Source organism: Aphidius gifuensis, linkage group LG5 (assembly GCF_014905175.1).
Source record: "Aphidius gifuensis isolate YNYX2018 linkage group LG5, ASM1490517v1, whole genome shotgun sequence".
NCBI classification, from domain to species: domain Eukaryota; kingdom Metazoa; phylum Arthropoda; class Insecta; order Hymenoptera; family Braconidae; genus Aphidius; species Aphidius gifuensis.
In genome coordinates this window covers 15,526,711-15,547,855 of record NC_057792.1, presented here as the reverse complement: position 1 = coordinate 15,547,855, position 21,145 = coordinate 15,526,711, and the positions used below count along the sequence as shown (strand labels likewise).

Here is a 21,145-nt window from a genome sequence, read left to right as displayed (position 1 = left end):
TCATTGTGGATTGATCAAACTACAAGCCGAGGTATTTAATTAAAATAATAATAATAACATTTTCCATCAAATTTGAAAATTATAAATATAAAATTGTTATGTAAAAACTTTCAGCATTTAAAATGAATGATAATGTAATTCATGACCAATCAATTTATCAAGTTTTTGTTGAAACATCACATCGGGATTTATTCCTTAATTTCGAAATCTTCAATGGCGTTATTATTAACTCAAATCATATTTTAACTGAAGCTCATTGTTTAATGTCTAGCGTTGATAATATACAAGTCTTAATTCCTTCAAGAGCACATTATTCACGTGAAGACTTTAAAAGAATCAATGTTAAAAAAGCATTTAAACATCCAAAATTTAATGCAACATCAAGCGAAAATAATATTGCAATATTACAGGTAAATATGAAAATTAAAAAATGATTAAAAATGATTTATAAATTAATCACAAAAATTTTATCAAATAGCTTGAAGAAAGTATAGATTTTTCATCAAATTTACTACCAATTAGTTTACAATTTCTTGAATTTGATAAAAAAGAAAATTATATTGTTTCAATTGATAAATCGATACTTCCATCATTTCCAAATGCTCGTTGGTATCAAAATTTATATTTCAAAAGTCAAATTATAATGGTAACCAAGTCTAACGATAAAGAGTTTGAAGGTGTTGAAATTGGAAATAATAATGTTGATTATGATAATAAATTATCGGTAAGAAAATATTTGTTTATCATTTAAATATTTATATATAATAATTATATTTTTCAATTGTTATTTTAGATTGTTAAGAATGCAACTTATGCATTAATGGATGGAATACTTGTTGGTGTCAGTTGTTCATCTAAATTAAATAACGAATATAAATGTCAAAAAATATCTAATTACGAATCTTGGTTAAATGATTTGGAACTTTATTAAAAATTCATCAAATAAAATCCAGCTATTTTTTTTTTTTTTTTATTAAAAAACAAAGAATATTATCAGTTAAATTTATCAAAAATAAAATAATAAAATATAATGATAAAAAATAAAAATTATACTGTAGAAAAAAAAAAGTAATGCTATTTCAATATTATGACGAAATTAACAAATATTTAATTACGGTTTTATGCTATAAATTAAATGTCACGTGGATTGTTAAAAAACAAAATTGTATGGATTATAAAATTTATATGCTTATGTTTGATTTAGAAAAAATTTTGGTATTCAATAAATCACCAAAATAGATAAAATAAATGTGCGTATAATTTATTTTTTTTTTATTTTGAAATTATTACTTGTTTGTTAGCTGAATTATTTGAATAGTTAGCTGATAAAACTGTCATTTTTATTTTATTTTTTTTCAGTAGATCAAAGATAAGATAAGATGTTTCGAATGAGTGATAGTCTTTTTGTATTAATTAATTTTTAGACGTCATCATCTAGAAGTTGGGTAAACAATTAAAAATAAAAATGAGAACATATATTTTCATTTTTATTATTTATTTATGAAATAAAAAATAAAAAATTAATTTATTTTTAATTATTGTCTGGAAAATTGATGGAAATTTTACTCGAAATAAAAATGTATTTAGAATAATTCATTGTAAATTAAATTTTTCATTTAAATCTTTAAAAAATCGATTAAAATTTTGTCATTAATTTTCCATCAATTAATTATCCAATAAAATAATCAAATTAAAAAAAAAAATCATAAATAATATTTGTTATTTTTTTTTAATCTCAAATGTTCGTTCATTTTACTTTTTTTCCAACACAACCCATCAATTTTTTTTTCGAACCTTTTTTCTTCACGATTAAACTGACATTAAATTTTTCTTTTTTTATTTATTTTTTATTCGTTTATTTATTTTAAACGGCCTTGATACGCAAGGTCAAGGAGAACCATAAAAAACAAAGTAATCCAGTTGGTTTGATAGTTACAAAAAAAAAAAATATATATATCTTAAATATTTGTGAATAAGAAAAATATATTTCCCTTATTTTTATTTTTTCATATATAGATTACGTTGAGGAGGGCAAAAAAAAAAAAAAAAAAAAGGGCAAACCAGGCATACTGAATTTATAAATCTAAATATAAATTGCACACGACTTGTTGTATGCCTAAAATAAACCACAAGATGAGATTAGAAACGTATGGTAAGATCTTGCAAATATATACGTGTCACAGACCTAATGTTTAAAATTTTAAAACCGAGGAAATGTGAACAACCTGCGTCATACAGTCGTCTGCATTGCGTGATATTGATGTTATATATAACATCTCTACACAGTTAATTTATTAATTTCAAAGCTTATGAATATTTCACAACACTTTTAAGTGTAAAAACAAACAATGTTATTTTTATTATACCAATAAAATACTCATTAAATATTTTAAATATTAAAAAAAACAATATAATAAATACATAAAAACAATAATTAATAATAAATAAATCAAATTTTCATTTATATTTTCTTTGATGTTTTTATGTGAAAAAAATTTTATATTTTATATTAATGAACTCAAATGGTTTGATCATTTATGCTTGAATTTTTTTTAAATTCATTTTTATGATTTATCGCATTTAAAATATCAACTAGATGTTATATTACACATGCTGATGTATAAAATTTTTAGTCAAATGTATATTTGACCCAATGGGAAATTTTAGTATTTATATTTAAATTTAGCAAGTATAATTTAGCTAAAATTATTCATTCAAAAAAAAAGCTCTGCTAATAAAAGTAATTCAAATATATATATATAAGTTTTTGAGACAACAAAAAATATATTTATTCAACTTTTTTTTTTATCATGAATAAAAGAAGAAAAGTTTTAAAAGAAGCCATTGATACTTTTATGTGTAAAAAAAATGTTTACATGCTTCAATAAATTCTAATGCATACAAAAATCACTGAGGATATTGAGGATTATATCGATTTATTTTTTATGGTTGTTCTATTTTTTTTTTTCTGGTTCCTGATAATTTATTTACCTATTTTTCTATTTATATATTTATTAATTTACCTATTAATTTTTCATGAATAATATTTGAATTATTTTCAGACTTCATTGACTAATTTTCTAGATAAATTATTTAACTGGCATATTCAAAAATAGAAAAAGAAAAAAAATATTATTTAAAATTTGTAGTTCATCTCGCATCACCCTGGGATACATTGACTTTTAATTTTTTTATTTTTTTTCTGTTTTATTTGTATGTCGTACGTAGGCGTGTGACAACGTTATACTGCCAATTTATCAGCAAACACACCTTCATATTGAAATATATATATTTTATTTATTTTAATGCATTGTTACTTGATTTTGACACGAGTTTATTATTTTTTTTTTTCAACAAAATGTCATGTTACAAATAACATTAATAAAAAATTTACTTTGTAATATTTGTTTGCCATGATATTAGCCAATTTTATTTAACACTGACACATATTTTTGTTGTCGTTTTATTATTTAATGCTTTTTTCTTATATTTTTTTTTGTATTTTCATATACAAACGAAAAAAACATTATAAACATAATGTATTATCCAATGAAGAAAAACGTTGAATTATTATTATTTAAACTAATTAGTTTTGTTCAAAATAAACATTATAAAATGATGAATATATATACTTATATTGAATTGAATTAATAATAACACATTTAAAAAATTCAACAAAGACGTCAAACAAAGTAGATGGATTTGTCAAACGTTAAGCATGAATTTGCTAAATACGAGACGAAGGATTTTTATTTTAGGATTAATTTTAAAGCTTTTGCATAGTCTAATGAACAAAAAATAAAAATATATACGTGTGTGCTTGTATTGTATACTGTTTTATGTACTTTTTAAGTTTCATAAAAATGCCATTGTTAGTTGACCTAATTTATATTTTCTCTGGTTATATTATTATCTTGTCGCATCATTGAAACACTTAAAAATATAATTTTAAAACATATATGGTTTATTTTTTTATTGTGTATATACGTGCTGTATAATGACCTTATAACATTAATCTATCATCAAAATGGGTTTTTAAAATTTCAAGTAAACAAGAGGATAAACAAATTTGAGAATGAAAAAATTATTAATACATTTTTCTTGATGTTTTCTTTTACAAAGAGAATTTATTTTCAAGTCATAGATAATTTAAAAAATTATTTAAATATTGATGGAAAATTTCAAATACATTTTTTAAAATTTTTTAAATAATTAATTTTATTTTTAGTACTAAAAATTAAAAATAGATAAAATTTAAATGTGAATTTTCACAATGTCTTTTTATGACTGTTTTTTTTTTTATTATTTTAACAATCCATTTACAAGTGGTTTAATGGAATTTTTTATTATAGAATAAAATTTGAAAAAAAAATAGATAGATAGATAGAAATTGGCTCCGACAACAAGCACCTGGCTCAAAACAAATTTAGATGGCTCTCTTCAAAGAGTTTACCAAGGTTTAATAGTTAAACTAGACACGTAAGCAAATAAATGGTTGAAGAGGGCAGGTGGTTACAACTTCTGTTTATAACAAAATTAAATAAATTCAAAAACTCAGCCAAAATATATACCGATCCCAGTCTCAACAACAAAATTAGATTTAACTTTACTCCTTGAATTTTTACCTGTTATTGAGAATATTAATTGATTATTTATTGATCATTTTTCATCTATACTTTATGTAAATTTAAATAAAAAATTTAAATATATATTTTAGCACAAATACCAGTCATCCAATGCATTATATTCAACGTATTTTAAATTCTGAATAACATGAAATTGTTAAATCTCATCAAGTTATTCTGACTTGATGAATAATATTATTTTTTTTTCAATCAAATAAATAGGTTATTTTTTATGATATTAAAAATAGTTATTCTACAATCGTGATCAAATATGAGCCAGTAGAAATATCATTTCAACAATCAGACAGATAAAAAAAATAAATAAAAACAAAATACAATAACATAGTATCACGAACACGCAAAATAAATAAAAGTAATTCAAGGAAACGCAGTGCATGAATAATCATCTACTAGTTAAAAATAAAGCTAGAAAAATAAGAAAAAGTTTGTATTTATATATATATATTATTTCTAAGGAAACGTTGATTGAACGAGGTATATAAAATACAGCAGTTAGATAACTACCTCGTGGGAAGATTCACACACAAAAAAAAAAAAAAAAATAGATAAAAATAAAAAAAAACTTTCAGATTAATGTGATTTTCTGAAACTGCGCATTCAGAAATGACGATGGGCGAGAATAAAACTGTGAAATATATCTGTGGGTAAGTCCTCAACGAATGTACAGTCATTATGGATAATTTTCTTCGCAGCCTCGAGGGCCTGGCACTAAAACCAAAGTGGATATCCAAAAAAAAAGAATAAATGGAAGAGAATGCAAAGAATATAAATAAAAAAATAATTTTTTTTTTTTGTTTAAAATACAGCCAATAAATGACACACATATGTTCATGATGAATAAATAAATAAAATAATTCATTTCGATAAAAATTTATACACTGAAAAAATAATTTCAATTAATTTTTTATTGACTTTTTGAGGTGACGTTAGTTAATTTTAAAATTTAGATATGTTAATTTAACAATAAAAATTAAATATTGCATTTTTAATTGCAAATAATAATGTTTACTTTTGAAATGTTTTAATTTCAACAAAAATGCTTCAATTCAAACTGACGCTCTTTGAGTTGTCAATGTTAAAAAATTATAAAACAAGTTGAAAAATAAAAAAAAAAAAAGCTCTACTAAACGAGAAAGCTCAAACATAATTTTATAAAATAATAATATTAAAATAAAATATATATTTCAAATCAGAGAGATACCCCAGAGATATTCAATTGGGAATTGTACAAGGAAAGTCAGTGAGTAAGCACTTAGCCAAGTGTATTATACAGGTAAAAGGGGTTTTGTATGAAGACAAGAATATAATAGACCGGTCATCCGTGGACAAAATAGTATACATACAAACTTAATAAGACACGTCAGCTTTTATATACAAAGTAATTGAACCATGACAACTTGCAAGGTTAATAAGTTTTCTAGTTACGATGTGTTGTTGTTGTTAATAAAACCACGATAATTTATTTTAATTTTTTTAATAAACATAATTTATAAATATATTTTATAAAAAGGTCAGATTATAAAGTGTATTAATATATTTTAATCGTCAATGTCATGAAAAATGTCAACGAGAATTAAAAGATACAAAAAAAAAATTAAAAAGAATTAGAGATATATTTTTTTTACGAGAGAATATTGTAATATTATGTAATTTTAAACAAAGGTGTTTAATGAAAATATTATTTAAGAGGTAAAAGCACCACCAAAAGAGTCCAAGTCAAGCGTTAACTTCCGTCTCCTGAATATGACGTTGGATAAGTGCCAAAATGCTTCCAATTTGTTTGTGTGATGCAAGTTAAACCAACACTTCATTCACTACATTAATACCACAAAAATGTAACCAAAAAGAAAAAAAAAAAACAGCACAAGATCAAAAACAAATCTCAAAAATTTACTTCTATTATTTATTTACTTTTTAATAAATAAAATGAAAAACCTAAAAATTAATTATATCCTAGCTCATTTATTATAATTTTGAACGGGAGGTTTTACTATCAACTGACATGGGTTCAGTGAATTTTATTAGAAAAGTTTAAAGTTGATTATAATAGCAGCACCTTTATCATGACCTACCCTAAAATATATATACCGATCAAAATTATTATTATAATCTACATTATAAAATCTTGTTCATAAATCTTGTATTTACAATCTCATTAAAACTTTTTTTTTTTTTAATTCTTTTTTGATATCTTTAAAAAAAATAATGATAACATTTTTTATTTATTTTTTTTATATCAATAGAGTGAGCTTTAATTAAATATTTTTAAAGCTATTAATAATAAACGGACAAAACAAAATTTAATAATTAATTTGAAATAAATTTGTTTCAAAAATATAATATAATATTTTCCTTGTTTTTTTTTCTGTTTTAAATACTGAATTTTTTTTTTTTTTTAGACATCATGAGGATATATATGCCTTGCTCCAGAATTCTGTCACCAGTATATATGTGACCCCGCCCAAAAATCCCTTTGCAGTATCAAACCAAAAGATCGATACTTATAAAGACAGAAGGTAAATGCCTTACGGTTAGTCTTGATATCAAGAAAAAAAAAAAAACAAATAAAATGGCAAAAATATCCTGAGTATATTCCCTTGTGTAAGAAAATAGATTGAGAAAAAAGTGATTGAGCTTATTCTTAGTGTATATATTTTCTTGAGGCTATATCTTTAGCCCCCTTGTGTTTTTTCAAGTCGACGAGTTGCCTCAAGCAATGGCGAACTCAAGCAAGTGGATTCGACCAAAATTTTATCGTGTGTTCAATACTATTCAGATATCTAAAAACTTCATCTCAAAACTCCTTTGAGATATATTGTAAATCATCAAAATTCTTTGTTATTTTATTTTCAACTTCATAAATCATTTTACGTATTGTTTATTTTATTTTAATATCACAAAATTAATTTAGTTATTGTTTTAATTGAGATATCATGTAAAATTGTCAAACAATTAAATTATTTTTATTTGTTTTTATCATTATTAACAAAACTTCATTTATATGTAAATGTCCTTTTGAAAATACCATGTTTTCTAATATGTATCATCAACTAAATTCGTTATAACTAAAACAATTTCAACACGCTATACTAAATATCACGAAATGCAAGTCTCTTGTCATCTTATCACATGAACTTTTCGAGACTCTTGATAAATAACATTATAACATGATAACAAAGCTCCAAGCTAAAAAAAAATAAATATACATTCATCTATTATTTTATTTTATACAACAATAAATGTATAATAAATTATTTTTAATAAGCTAAAATATACAAAACATGTATGGTGAAGTTGAATTAATATTTAAAAAAATTTCCTTGTAATTATTTGATGAGTTAATTAATTATTAAGTCATGTATTATGTTGATTAAATTTTATGATACCTAAAATCGATTGAAAATTGGTAATATCAGTGTAGACTTGTTAATGATTGTTAGAGCTAAGTGGTGTAACTGCCATTAGTGTCAACATGAACATGTCAAAATTGGGATTTTATATAATTCATCTGTATACATACAAAATAATGTGCTCAGTGTGATGATCTATATATTGAAATTATCAAAATTTTATTGCACATAAAATACATCTATCGATTATATAAAACTGATTCAACTAAACTCGTTAAATTTATGAGTATTTTAAATTGATAAATGTTATTTAAATACTAAATAAATTGATTACTTTTAAATGTTATTTATTTAACAATTATTTTTCATTTATTATTTTTTTTTTTTTTATTTAATTTTATATGCCAATATTTTTGTACCATCAAAAAACATATGGATCATGCTGGCAAAAATACACATCATTTTCTCTCATTGGTATAATAATATCTCTCCCACAGGAGTCATAAATTTGATCAAAAAAAAAAAAAAAATACTGGACAACTAAGCACACATGTTAATCTGATTTTGAAAACGCACATTATCGATTTACGTTTTGGGTTTTATAACAAAATGCGTGAATATATTAACTTTGAAAAAAAAAAAAAAAAATACCTCGAGAATGTAAGCGCCTACCGGAAATCGATTTTCTCCGGATGTAATAAATATTTTCACATCATTTTATCGTATTTTTCCATAAATGAAAATATTGAGATAAAAAAATTTACAACATATTTGCAGGGTCATCAAATTATCACACCAGTAAATTTACCAAATTTATATTCGACAATATTCCGTTCTGCAGGTTTATGTTTATATTTAAAATTGGAGTAAAACAACTATTTGTTTAGGTAATAATTTTTTTATGATATGTAAAATGACCTGAAAATAAAACCATCACTACTACTGGAAAAATTGTTGATGAAATGAAATAAACATAAAAAAGTATAAAATTTTAATAATGATTAACAGTAGACACGATTTTATGAGACAAAAAAAAATAATTTTCAACCGACACCCTCAAAGTGAAAATAAAAATAAAAGAGTGTAGTAGGAAAAAAAAAAAATTTAAAAGTGAAAACACTATTTCAATCTTAACGTCAAAGTTTTTAAACTTTTGATAGATATTTTAAAACTTTTAATTAAAATAAAGTGATCAGTTTGACACTCAAATAATTTTTTTTAATATTTTGTATTTTTTTGTTTATATAAGAGATTAAAAAACAACATCAAATACAAAGGTGAAAGCTAAATTATAAAGTAAATTTTTGTTTATAAAGATTAAATGAAGAGAATACACAAAATATTTTATCATTATTTAAAATAAAGTAAAAATGTCTTAAAAACCTGAACACAGACAAAACTTCTGAAGTTTCTAAAGTCGATGATTAACAAAGCTTCTTTGTGAAAATAGAATATACAGAGATAAAAAGAAGAAGAGAGAAAATAAAAAATTACAACTGCCTCGGGGATGCTTTATCGGTTTTACCGGAGACGAGCCCACTACGACCTGGTTTTCTACGTCACCTCGACGCAAAATCAATAGCTAACGAGGACGGTAGCAGTTAAAAAAACTCTTTTCCCATACTTGTCACTTTTAATAAATATATCTATAATTAAAAAAAAAAAATAATATATAATTTTTATTTCTCAGCGTATACCAAGAAATTTACCATCTAATTTTATACATTTTTCTAAAATAAATTTATAATTTAATAAGCAAAGATTTAATTCAAGAAACAATCCATCAAATATACATTTAAATAAACAATTAAAAAAACCATTAAATTAATCAATTAATTTTAATTGATAAATATTTTTATTATTTAAATAAAGATGATAAAATACACCTGTATAAATTTTATGTCTCTCCGCTGAATTGACAATTGAAATGTGAACAATATAAACTTTAAACTATCGTATTGTTGAAAGGAAGCGGTATAAAAATAAAAAAAGAGACAAGAGTGGTCGTAAATTACTTAGAGTGCAAAACAAAATATAAAGAAAAAAATTTTATTTTGTAAATAAAAGTTTATCACTGTGGCATTTTGGCAAGTATGTAGAATTAAATACAAAAAAATATATTTAAAGAGATGAAAAAATTATCGATAAAGAAAAATATCTTGATGAAGGTGAATATGATATTAAAATATTAATAAGGTCAGTGCACAATTTAACCACAAGGTTTTTGTTCTTATTGGATATTAATTATCTTCAATGTGAGTTAACATAGGTAGTGGGTTTCTACATCACCCCCGGATTATTAATTTTCAGCAATTGATTTTACAAGATATAAATTGCAAGAGTAATGCATAAATTATATTGCAATGATAATTCAACCAATCAGACAATTTACAATGACACGAAGAACAATCAATAATATATATATTTTTGAATCATTTAAATAAATTTTTTTTATGTAATCGAAATTTTTCGAATAAAAATTGTTTGGATTATTGAATCAATAGACATTGAATAATATTGGTTTCTTGAAGGGATTCAATATCAAAGAACATTTCATATAAAAAGATGAAAAAATAAAAAAAGCTTAAAGCACACATTTAAACGATAATTATGGTTCCAATATTCGGCAAAAGCTAAAAAAATTTTTTTTTTTTTTAGATCAACATCATAATATCTGGCAAGTTTCCAAGTGTAACTGCAAGTGATTCAAGTAAGCCCAGAAAAGTGGAAATTTAAGTTGCAAAAAAAAAAGCCTAAATGAAAAAAAAAAAGATGTATAATGCATGAAAAATAAAATAAAAATAAACACAAAATGTCTAGACATTATGTCGGGGTTAAACTGTCCAAAATCACATACTGGACTTGAGGGATTTGGTGTGATTTGTCAGTTAACTGTTGTCATGTTTTCACCTGGGTACAATTATGTGAAAGGGTTTGTCATTATTGACTGATGGGATTATATGTATAATCATTAGAACCAAGGAGCTTTGTAATTTGACCTAGATTACTGATGATGCAATCGAAACCAAATCTTTAAACAAAAACACTGTACCAATTTTTTTTTTTATTTAGCTATGCTCGTTTGAAAAATATATATCCTTTTTTTGGTTTTTTTTTTTTTTAAATGTGTTGTTGATGCGTTTTTAATTGAATGAAAAATTAGCACACTGATTTGCTCAACAGAAAAAAAACTGGAGCTACTTCTAGGCATTATCTGATGATACTGATGACGTTGATAGTTTAATACCGACAAAATAAAAATATTTAAACTACAAGTGAATCGACTTGGCATAAATTAAATGTTATTTTTAATATAAAATAAAAATTATCAATAATTAGTTTATTTTTAGCATGTAGAAAATAAAAAAAAAAAAAACCCCAATTAGTGTCAAAGTAATTTTTTTGTTTTGTCCAAGTAAAAAAAGAAATTTTAATAATTTTACATACTCTTATAAAATGCCTTAAGCTATTTTCAAATAGTATGACCTCAGCAAGGTTTTCTTTGAGTTTATATACTTGTAAATATAAGCGACCTTTTGATAAGATTCTCAACTGGATTTTTCATATGAAGTTATTATATTTACATCGTCGAAGCACAATTTCTGTAATATGTGAAGGTTCATTATGTACCTCATATAATTATTGTTACTGTCAAAACTATATATCTTTATAATTTAACTTATAATTAATACTTGTGCAGGTAGTTTGAAAATTGACAAAGTTCAAAGACTTTAACAACTACTCCTATGGCTATCACATACTAATGTACAACTTCCAACATTGCCTCTCAGTTTCACACAGAATACTTGACAGTTTACAATTTATTTTCAAGCATTGCTGTCCAGTAATTGGACGATAAATTATTATTATTATTTATTTTTTTTACTTACTTTTAGATCACACATAAAAAAATCAACAAACACGTAATTATTCTGTTTTTTTTTTTCAACAATATTCATAATTTTCTATGATTAATTGTCTTTGTCTTTTTTGTACTCATAAAAAAGTCTGATTAAAAAAAAATTCATTTAAAAATTTAATAAAAAAAAGCAGAATCATTAAATTTGTGAGTAAACTGTTTTTTTAAACCAGAAATTTGAATAATAATTTTTATTATTATTTTTTTTATACAAAATAGCAGATGATGAAAGGTCTTGACATAACAAACTTTTTACCTTTCTTTTAACACTGATGGGGTTGGTTTTTTTTTTTTTTTTCATAGTTATTTAAAGACACGAAAGAAAAAAAAAATAAAGTTTTTTCAACTGGAAAAATAAATGATGTATTTACAGATCATTATAAAAAATTATGATAAAAATAAAATGATAAAAATAATATTTTTTATTTTTTATTTAATATGAGTGAAAAATTTAATTTATGATAAATAAAAAAAATATTTTTAGATAGTAATTATTAAGATTAAATCTCTCGTTATATTTTAAAGTTAAAAAAAAAATTTAATCTTTTATTATTAATTATGATATTATTGATTGAGGTATTCAACGCGTTCAACAATAACAATAATATTTGATGAATTTTTTTTAATTAAAAATAAGATATTAATTTGATTGTATTTGTATTTAATAATTTTTATTTTAGATAATTGAATAATGCAATTGACCAAGTGTAGTCAGACATTAAAATTGTACAATTATTGTTTTCATCAGAAAACTAAATACTTTTATATTCACCTGAGTTATTTAACGTGGCTTGTTTTTTTTATCCAATTTTTCTGAATAAAAATATACACATAAAATAATAAAAATAAAATAAAGTGAGTGGAAATTATTCATTATTAAATTTACCAATTGATTTGGTAATTTAAAATCCACATAGATGAATTTTTTTATTTTAGATTTAATCTCAATTTAGCTGTTTAGCCTTGATATTATAAAAAAAATTTTGGTATATTTAGTCATTTGATTGGATCATTGACTTCTAAACTTTGTATTGTTGTATCAGTCTGAATATTTTTTTTAGTATAATTATAACTTTCCGAGTATTCTTTATTTTTTACTGAAGAAAAAAAACAAAAATATTAAAAAGTGATTTAAGTTCATGGTCATGTATTTTTGACATCAACACAAACTGATATTTTGAATATTCAAATTTGTATTCTTTATTCTATCGTGAATATTATAAAATTAATGATAAATTTATGTTAATTTATTACAGATTTTATCAGGTAGCTCAATGATATACATGATGTATGAAAAAAAAAAGTTATTGGTATTTTTATGAAGTACATATTGGTATTTTTTCGCCATGGATTTTCGATATTATTGAGTTAGATGTTGTAAAATGAATTCAAATAAATGAAATATTCATGAATTTATCTATAAACAGCAAGAATTTCGCATGTAATTTTTTATTTTTAGCTACAGTCAAACACAACGAAAGAAATTACCTGAAAATTTCACAGAATATCGTAGAAAAAATATTCAAGAGTTTCCCAGATAAAAATTTCGAAAGAAATAATTTTTCATAGACAAAAAAATTAATTAAGCTGCAGAAAATTATCACTTTATCTTGCTTTATGGATAAAAAATTCAGACATTAAATTTAATTATATAAATTTATTTGTTTATTTATTTTTTAATAAGACAATTTTCTAAAGAAAATTTTGATATTGAATAATATTTGTACAAACTCGTGGAAAGATCCTGCAAGTGAATGAAAAAATAAAATAAATGTAAAAATATAAAATAAGTTTGAATAGTCATGTACAACTAGACAGTAAGATTTTGTAGCTTTAAATATATTTTTTTCTGACATTGAAAAATAACTGCAATATTTCAAAATGTACACCCAGAATATTGCATGAAAGTTAAACATAAATCACGACAGTTGAATTGTATTTTCTTTAACTTAATTTTAATGTTTTTATTCACTGGAGTTTACAGTTTTTTTTTTTTTTTATTTCACAGAATTTCCATAAATTTTTCATACGACAAAAAAAATACTATTGGAAGAAGGATTAAGTAATTTATTCCGGAGTAATTTCCGGATTTTTTAATGTAATTTCTACGGATTTTTTATGTAATTAAGCCTTTTGGAGATTTTACGAAAAAATCAAAAAGTATAGACGTAGTTTGAACACAATTTTTTTGTCACAAATTTAATTAATGAAATTTTCATATACAGTTTTTGAAACAAATGTCTATATTACATTTTCATCATACAAAAATTTTAAACCAAAAAAAAAAAAAAAGAACATTTAAATTTTGACTATTTTTTATTTGCTTTCATTCAGTACTGAAATAAAATTTACTTGAAAAATAAAAATCAGTATATATAAAAAATAGAACAACTAAAAGACTTTTGAAAAAAATTTTCCAGTAGTTTAAATAAACTTTCAAATGGTTTTTATTCTAAAAAAAACAGTCATTTGATGGATTTTAAATCCGTTTTTTTAGATAGATTTAAAGTTGAGAAGTTTCTCAATTGGAATGGCCAATACTTCCACCAACTCATATAGATAACAATTCAATAATATTACTTTTCAATCAAGACCCAATAAATAAAATTATTAAATTTTTTTTCTTCACCTTTACTTCGATATACATACTATTTCCAACTGTCTGTTGTTAAATTTAACTACAAAATTCTGCGAATAAAAAAGAAATAAATAAATAAACTCACAGTTGGTTCGAAAACCCAGTATAACTATTTAAAATTTTTATCTCTATTTTTATACAACAAAGCATAAAATTTTCGACTAAGAAATTAACCAAAAAAGAAACCAATAAATAAATAAATAAATTTAAAAATATAAAAAAATATACAAAGCTTGGTATAAGTATACAAGACCTTCACCCACTCCAACCTACGTCAGAAAAAAATTATTTTTTTTACAACCACCAACCCCCATTAAACCTCAAGTTAAAAAAAAAATATCCCAACAAAAAAAATAAAATTCTCTACGTTAAACAAAATAAAAATAAAATTACAATTTTAATTTTTCAACAAGAAATTAAAAAAATATTTATAAAATATTACTTTCAAAACCACCAACCCCCATTAACTTTTAAAATAAAAATAAAAAAAAACCCTGACAAAAAAAAAATAATATTTCTCTGCAATATATTTATTAGAAAAAAAATAAAATAATAAAACATAAAATATTATCAAGTATAGAAATAAATAATTGAAACATCAGATAAAAAAATATAAAATTTTAAAAAATAAATAAATAAAAATTAATAATAAAAAATATTTCAACGTTATATCAAGGATGGCTATACACATAAATATAGGTTTATATATGGCAAAAAAAAAAAAGAAAAAAAAAACAACACCAAGGGTAGTTGGTGTATAGCCCAGTGACCGCAATGCCGTGTGGTAGTATTTTCTATCCTCGATTTTCATCCCCCTTGAATTAAAATTGTATATGTATGTGTGTATCATTATAATATGAACATAGTGGATACAATACACCTGTGCATATATGCGTGTGTTAAACCGCCTGATGTGTTCCACGACACCACACTAGATAAATAAATATTTCAATGTATTTATATATACTTATCTCTATATATGTATTTAAAATATACATGTGTAATAATTTAGTAAAATTATATGGATTAATAAATGAATGGAACGCGAATGTGGAAGAACACAGAGTTAACCACAAGACGACCATAAACCAACATCTTTTCTCAACTCGAAAAATATATACATAGATATATTTGTTTGTCTATTAATATGTATGTCTATATTTATTTATAATACACTCGACACATGTATATGCACATATGCAAGTTCATACTGTGTCTATTCGTTGTATATAAATCCATATATACTTTTTTTTTTTTTTTTTTTTTTTTCTATATAAAAAAAAAAAGGAAAAGATATCTTTTCTCTTTTTACTCCTTTTTTTTATTTGTTTCTCATTTTAAATGAAATGTTTTTTTTATTTTTATTTATGCTCGTGTGTGTGTGTACGCTAGAAATGTTTGTGCTCATAACTTATAGTTATAAAATGTGTACTATATTCAACCATTTATTATGCAATACTAGACAGTGGGAAAATACCTTTTGGCTTTGTCAACTTGAATATATATATAGGTAAAATTCTCTATCCTTTTTTTTTTATATATTTTTTTATATGTAGAAATAGTGGAGAGGGTTGATGAGGTGTTGCAAACTTGACAATGTTTTACATTTAAAAACAAGGACGTTAAGTTAAACCACATAATTTGTGTGAGTTTTCTATCTTACTATTTTTAGAATAAATTTTTGCAACAACACTCATCATAACTATACACAACTACTATATTTTAAATTGTCTTTTTTATATATATAATATTTCTTTTTGTAAATGTATGCTTTAGATATTATTTTAGCCACAATTTGTCATTTGAATTATTATTTTTTTCATTTATTATTTCAAGTCATTTATATTTTTTATTTTCATTTTTTAATCACTTATTTCTAATTTATGTTAAACGTTTTATTTATTGTTCAAGAGTATAATAAATTTTTTTTTTTTTTTCAAATGATTATGTTTTAAAAATAATTATTAAGTAATTATGCAAATTTAGTTGTATGTGTATAATTTGATTGGCTATTGATAGATGAGAGAAGTGAAAATTATTCACTTTATTTATTTCAAATTGTAAAATTTTGAACCAGTTTAAATTTTGGAAATTTAGACGCGTTTTAAAAAGAGTATAACAATGCAAATATATATACATGAAAAAAAAAAGAAAAAAAGGAGCAAAATAACCATGCAAGGAATTTGCTCTAGAAAGCACCTCTGAAGCACCTGTTGATCCAAACGATTAAAGTTTGAAGGAAGAGTGACCGACAGTTGCCATTTACAGGACACGCGAGATAGAAAAAAAAATTAAGCTTGAACAAGTAGCTTTCATTTCAATTTTCAATAAAGGAATCTATTAAATTTCCAAGGTACTAACTACATGTAACCTACAGAGAAAGAAAAAAAAAAAAAAACAAATCATTAACATCTAAATGCATCTTGTAAAACCATTCATCATTTTTTTTGTTTTTTTTTTTTAAATAAAAATTAAAAACTGCATCAAGTAAAAATCATTTGTCACTATTTCTTCTCTCCTCGGAAAAAAAAATTAAAATTAAAAACTCTATTAAAAAATAACAAATGATTATTTATTTATTTTTTAAATAAATTTAAAAATACATTTGTAATCTAGGTTTAGAAAAAATTAAAAATATATACACGACTGACATAGATTTTTGTAAGAGATAAAAATAAAATAACGAAAGTGAGAAAAAAAAAAATGGAAGAAATAAAAAAGATAACGTTCAAGTTGTGTTTTTTTTTTTTTGTTTTTATTTTATTTATTTTTTTCAAGTAACTTTTTTCAAGCATAAAGCTCTCTGGTTTACTCCATCACGTTCATTTTTATACAGTTACAAAAATAAACTTGGTAAAAAAAAAGAAACTTTATTATTCTAGCCCTTCGAGATCACACACAAAAATATAGTAAATGGATATCGTCAAATTGTGAAACTTAAAAGCTTGATTATTATTAATAGAACGTAATAAAATAAAAAATGTAAAATCAATCGTATTTTGATATTTATATAATTTTTTTTAATTTAATCAAAGAGTTTTTTAAAGCAGGTCAAATGTCGTTGGATAAACCGAATGAAAGCCAAAAGTTTTGTAGTTGAATACAAAATATAAAGAAAAAAAAAATTTGTAAATGCACTCATGCAAGACACGTGTCCTCTCTGATAAACTACTCTGCATTGCAGCAGGCACAAATTCTCGAAAAAAAAAAAAAATTTACCACAAGTGAAATTACAATGTACAAACTGTTAACAAATATTTGTGGAATATTTGACGTGTTAAAAAAAAATATACACAAAAAAAATGTCACACGTTTCATTTAAAAATTTGACAGTTTGTATTTTTTTTTTTTCATCTTTGAAATAAGACTTTTGAATTAGATAAAAACTGCATTTGTAAAATTATTGACGTTGAAAATAAATAGAAAATAAATTTAATAATAATTTTTCAGTTTTTCAAATTCAATTTAAAATATTCAATATGAAATATATTAAAAAAAAAAATTACATTTTTATTCTTATCTCTTGTAAGGAAAAAAATTTTTTTTAAATTAAATTTTTAATAATAGTTTTTCAAGAAAAAATATACAATAAAATACATCTGGATATTTGCGCCCTCATGTGCTTTTTGAATGGTTTTTTTTATTACGAGAGCATTGAAGTACATTTAGAGTGGAAAAAATATAAGATGACGTTTCATGCATGACTAGGGTAAATCCATATAAACACAATAAATGTGTTATCAATAATAAAAATATAACATGTACATTTATTGTGACAATAAAATAATACAAGAGTTAAGATTTAAAATTCAACTTACCCAAGTGTTGTCATGGTGACAATGGTGTACCAAAAAGCAGCTGGTATTGATGTAAAGTTGGTCCCCTCAACATTTTTTTCAGCATAAAACATAACAGTGGCAAATATAATAATAGCCATTGCCAATGAAAATACAAGAAAACCAAGTTCAGATGCACATGATTTAAGTGTATAACCAAGGATTCTAAGACCCTGTGAATGACGTGAAAATTTAAATATACGAAATACCCGAAATACACGTAATGTTACAAATGCACCAGATACATCATCATTATCAGTTATACCAAGTCCAATATAATATGGTAATATTGCAACAACATCAATTATTGACATAACTGAACGAGCAAATTTACATCTACTTGGTGCTGCAAATAAACGTAATAAATATTCAGCAGTAAATATCATAACACAAGCTGTATCAAGACAAAAAAATACAATTTTATAACGTTCACCACATGATAATGGACCAGCACGTCCAGGACGTGTACCACATGGTACTGTTTCAACAACATTTGCTAATACACTAACAGCTATAAAAAAACCAGTAACATAATAAAATACAAGTGCTGCTGTTGATGTATGAGGATTTTGAAATGCACGCCACATTTTTTGTCGTAAATCAGTTAATTGTTGTAAATTTTGATCACCATTTTCACTTAATTTATCATCCATTAATCTTTCAGCATTTTCACGTTTTCTATCACGATAATCTTCATAACAACAATCACCAATAACATCTGGTAATATACCAAAAAATGATAATTCTTCATCATAACTTGTTAAACATTCATGTTTTGGATAATGTAATTTACCAGTTCTATAATAATTAAGTATATGACGAAATATATCTGGATCACGATCAAAAAAATATTCTTTACTATCTTCATCATAAAAAAATTCACGTTCATTTGAACCTAATAATGTATCTGGATATTTTTCTAATGTATTACGCCATGTTTCAAAACGTCTACCACTAACATTTATTAATAATTTTTCATCATCAGCTTTACGTCGATCTTTTGGTATTGGCGGCGGCGGAAGTGGATGAGTTGCAATCGGCACCCAACCAATCGCCGCCGCACGTGCAAATGGCAGCCAAGCTGCCACCGAGGCCATATTTGATGGTGGAATTACAATTATTTATTTTTTTATTAAATTATTTTTCAATTTTTTTAAATTTTTTATTATTTATATTATTATTATTATTATTAATAATATGTTTTTTTTTTTTTTTCAATAATTTCAAAACAGGAGCTTTTTATTTTTCACAGTATTTTTCAAATAAAAATTGATGATAATATTATTTTTGCTTTATTTTACGATGATGTCGAATTCCACGAGTACAATTTCTCTTTGTTTTTCTTCCGGGTGATGTTATGCCAATGACGATGACAACGTCAGACGTTGATGGTGTTACACTGATCATAGCTATACATTAATGTTATATTTTTAATTTAAAATACAACAATATATTTATGATAATATTTGAGCACAAATTATTTTCAATAATAATACGTTATAAACATACACGTGATAATAAACAAAACAACTGGCCAATTGTATTTTGGCAGCGTGCCGTTTACCATCATCGATGACAAGCTTGCAAGCTTTAGTTTTGTTTTTTTATTTTTTACACAAAATATAAATGAAAAAAAAGCACAACAATCAAAACAAGTCACTTAAAAGTTCACTGTTTACTTTTTTTATTAAATCCAAAAAAAAAAAGTATAAAAAAAGCTTTAATTTATTTATTTATATTAATTAAAAGTTGTTTGTTTGTTTGATCTTTTTTTCTATTTTTGAATATAATTTAATTACTTTATTTTATTTATCAAATAATAATGATAATATGTTGGATATTTTATTTTTTTCTCGTGTTTATTACGTGAATATACGCTGAGATATTCACATTTTGATTTAACTTTTAAGTCAGCATGTTACCCACTTGTTTTCCACGAGGTCTGCCAAATTTAGCCGCCACACGATCACACAAATAAATCACACTGAAGAACCCAAAACAGTTATACACCAGACAAAACTATCTTTATTTTTTTATTTCTTCTTTTTCTATCTTTATAAATATCAATATTCATTATTTTTTTTTTTCATTTTAAATTTGTATATTTTTTTTTTCTAAATATCATTTATTGTCAAAAATAGAAAAAATTTATTTGCAAATTAATGTCCTTGACCGACACACCATAAAATCAGCCACAGAATAAAATAAAAAAAAAAAAAAAACATAAATTAACACTCCAAAAAAAAAACCGATTTAATCAAAATATTTACAAATCAAAAAATAATAAAAATAAAAAAAAAAAAATAATAAGAAAAAATAAACTAAATAATTAAACTTCAAAAACTTGATCAATTTAATTTTCTCATACTTTTAATATTAACATTTTAATTAATTATATAATAATAATTATTATTGTTTTTTTGAATATTATTTAAGGTGTTATTTTGTAAACTGTTTGCCGGGTCCTGGGAGTCGGCCTCAGTTTAGCGAACGAACGCTCTCGTAATGATATTATCTAGCTCATGGCAGATATCGCACTGACGCAGCCAACTGACAAACGGGCGAGGTGGACAAAATGTATATGCGCGCGTCAGACCTAATATTCCCTGCCAGTTTTACCAGTTTTCCGATTACTTTTCTCTTTTTATCTTTTTCATGTATCACTGTGTGTGTCTCATAAGACTCCCTGCAACTTCAAAAAATCTCTATCTATTTTTTTTATTATTTAAATAAATTTTCATCAAATCTATAAAAAT

The 21,145-nt window shown here is 23.4% G+C and overlaps 1 protein-coding gene across 5 annotated transcripts in view; it reads right to left on the bottom strand.

Moving 5' to 3' along the window:
• LOC122857836 (potassium voltage-gated channel protein Shal) overlaps nucleotides 1-20,928 on the bottom strand; it is a 62,436-nt gene extending 41,508 nt beyond the window's left edge. For 3 of the 5 annotated variants that reach the window (XM_044160257.1, XM_044160260.1, XM_044160259.1), the window contains exon 1: nucleotides 18,372-20,928. In XM_044160257.1, the coding sequence (XP_044016192.1) occupies nucleotides 18,372-19,486 (1,115 nt within the window). In that variant the 5' untranslated portion in view covers nucleotides 19,487-20,928. The remainder of the gene's footprint in view (nucleotides 1-18,371) is intronic. The other 2 variants (XM_044160262.1, XM_044160261.1) reach the window with 1 other exon arrangement.
• Between the last annotated feature and the right edge of the window lie 217 nt (nucleotides 20,929-21,145).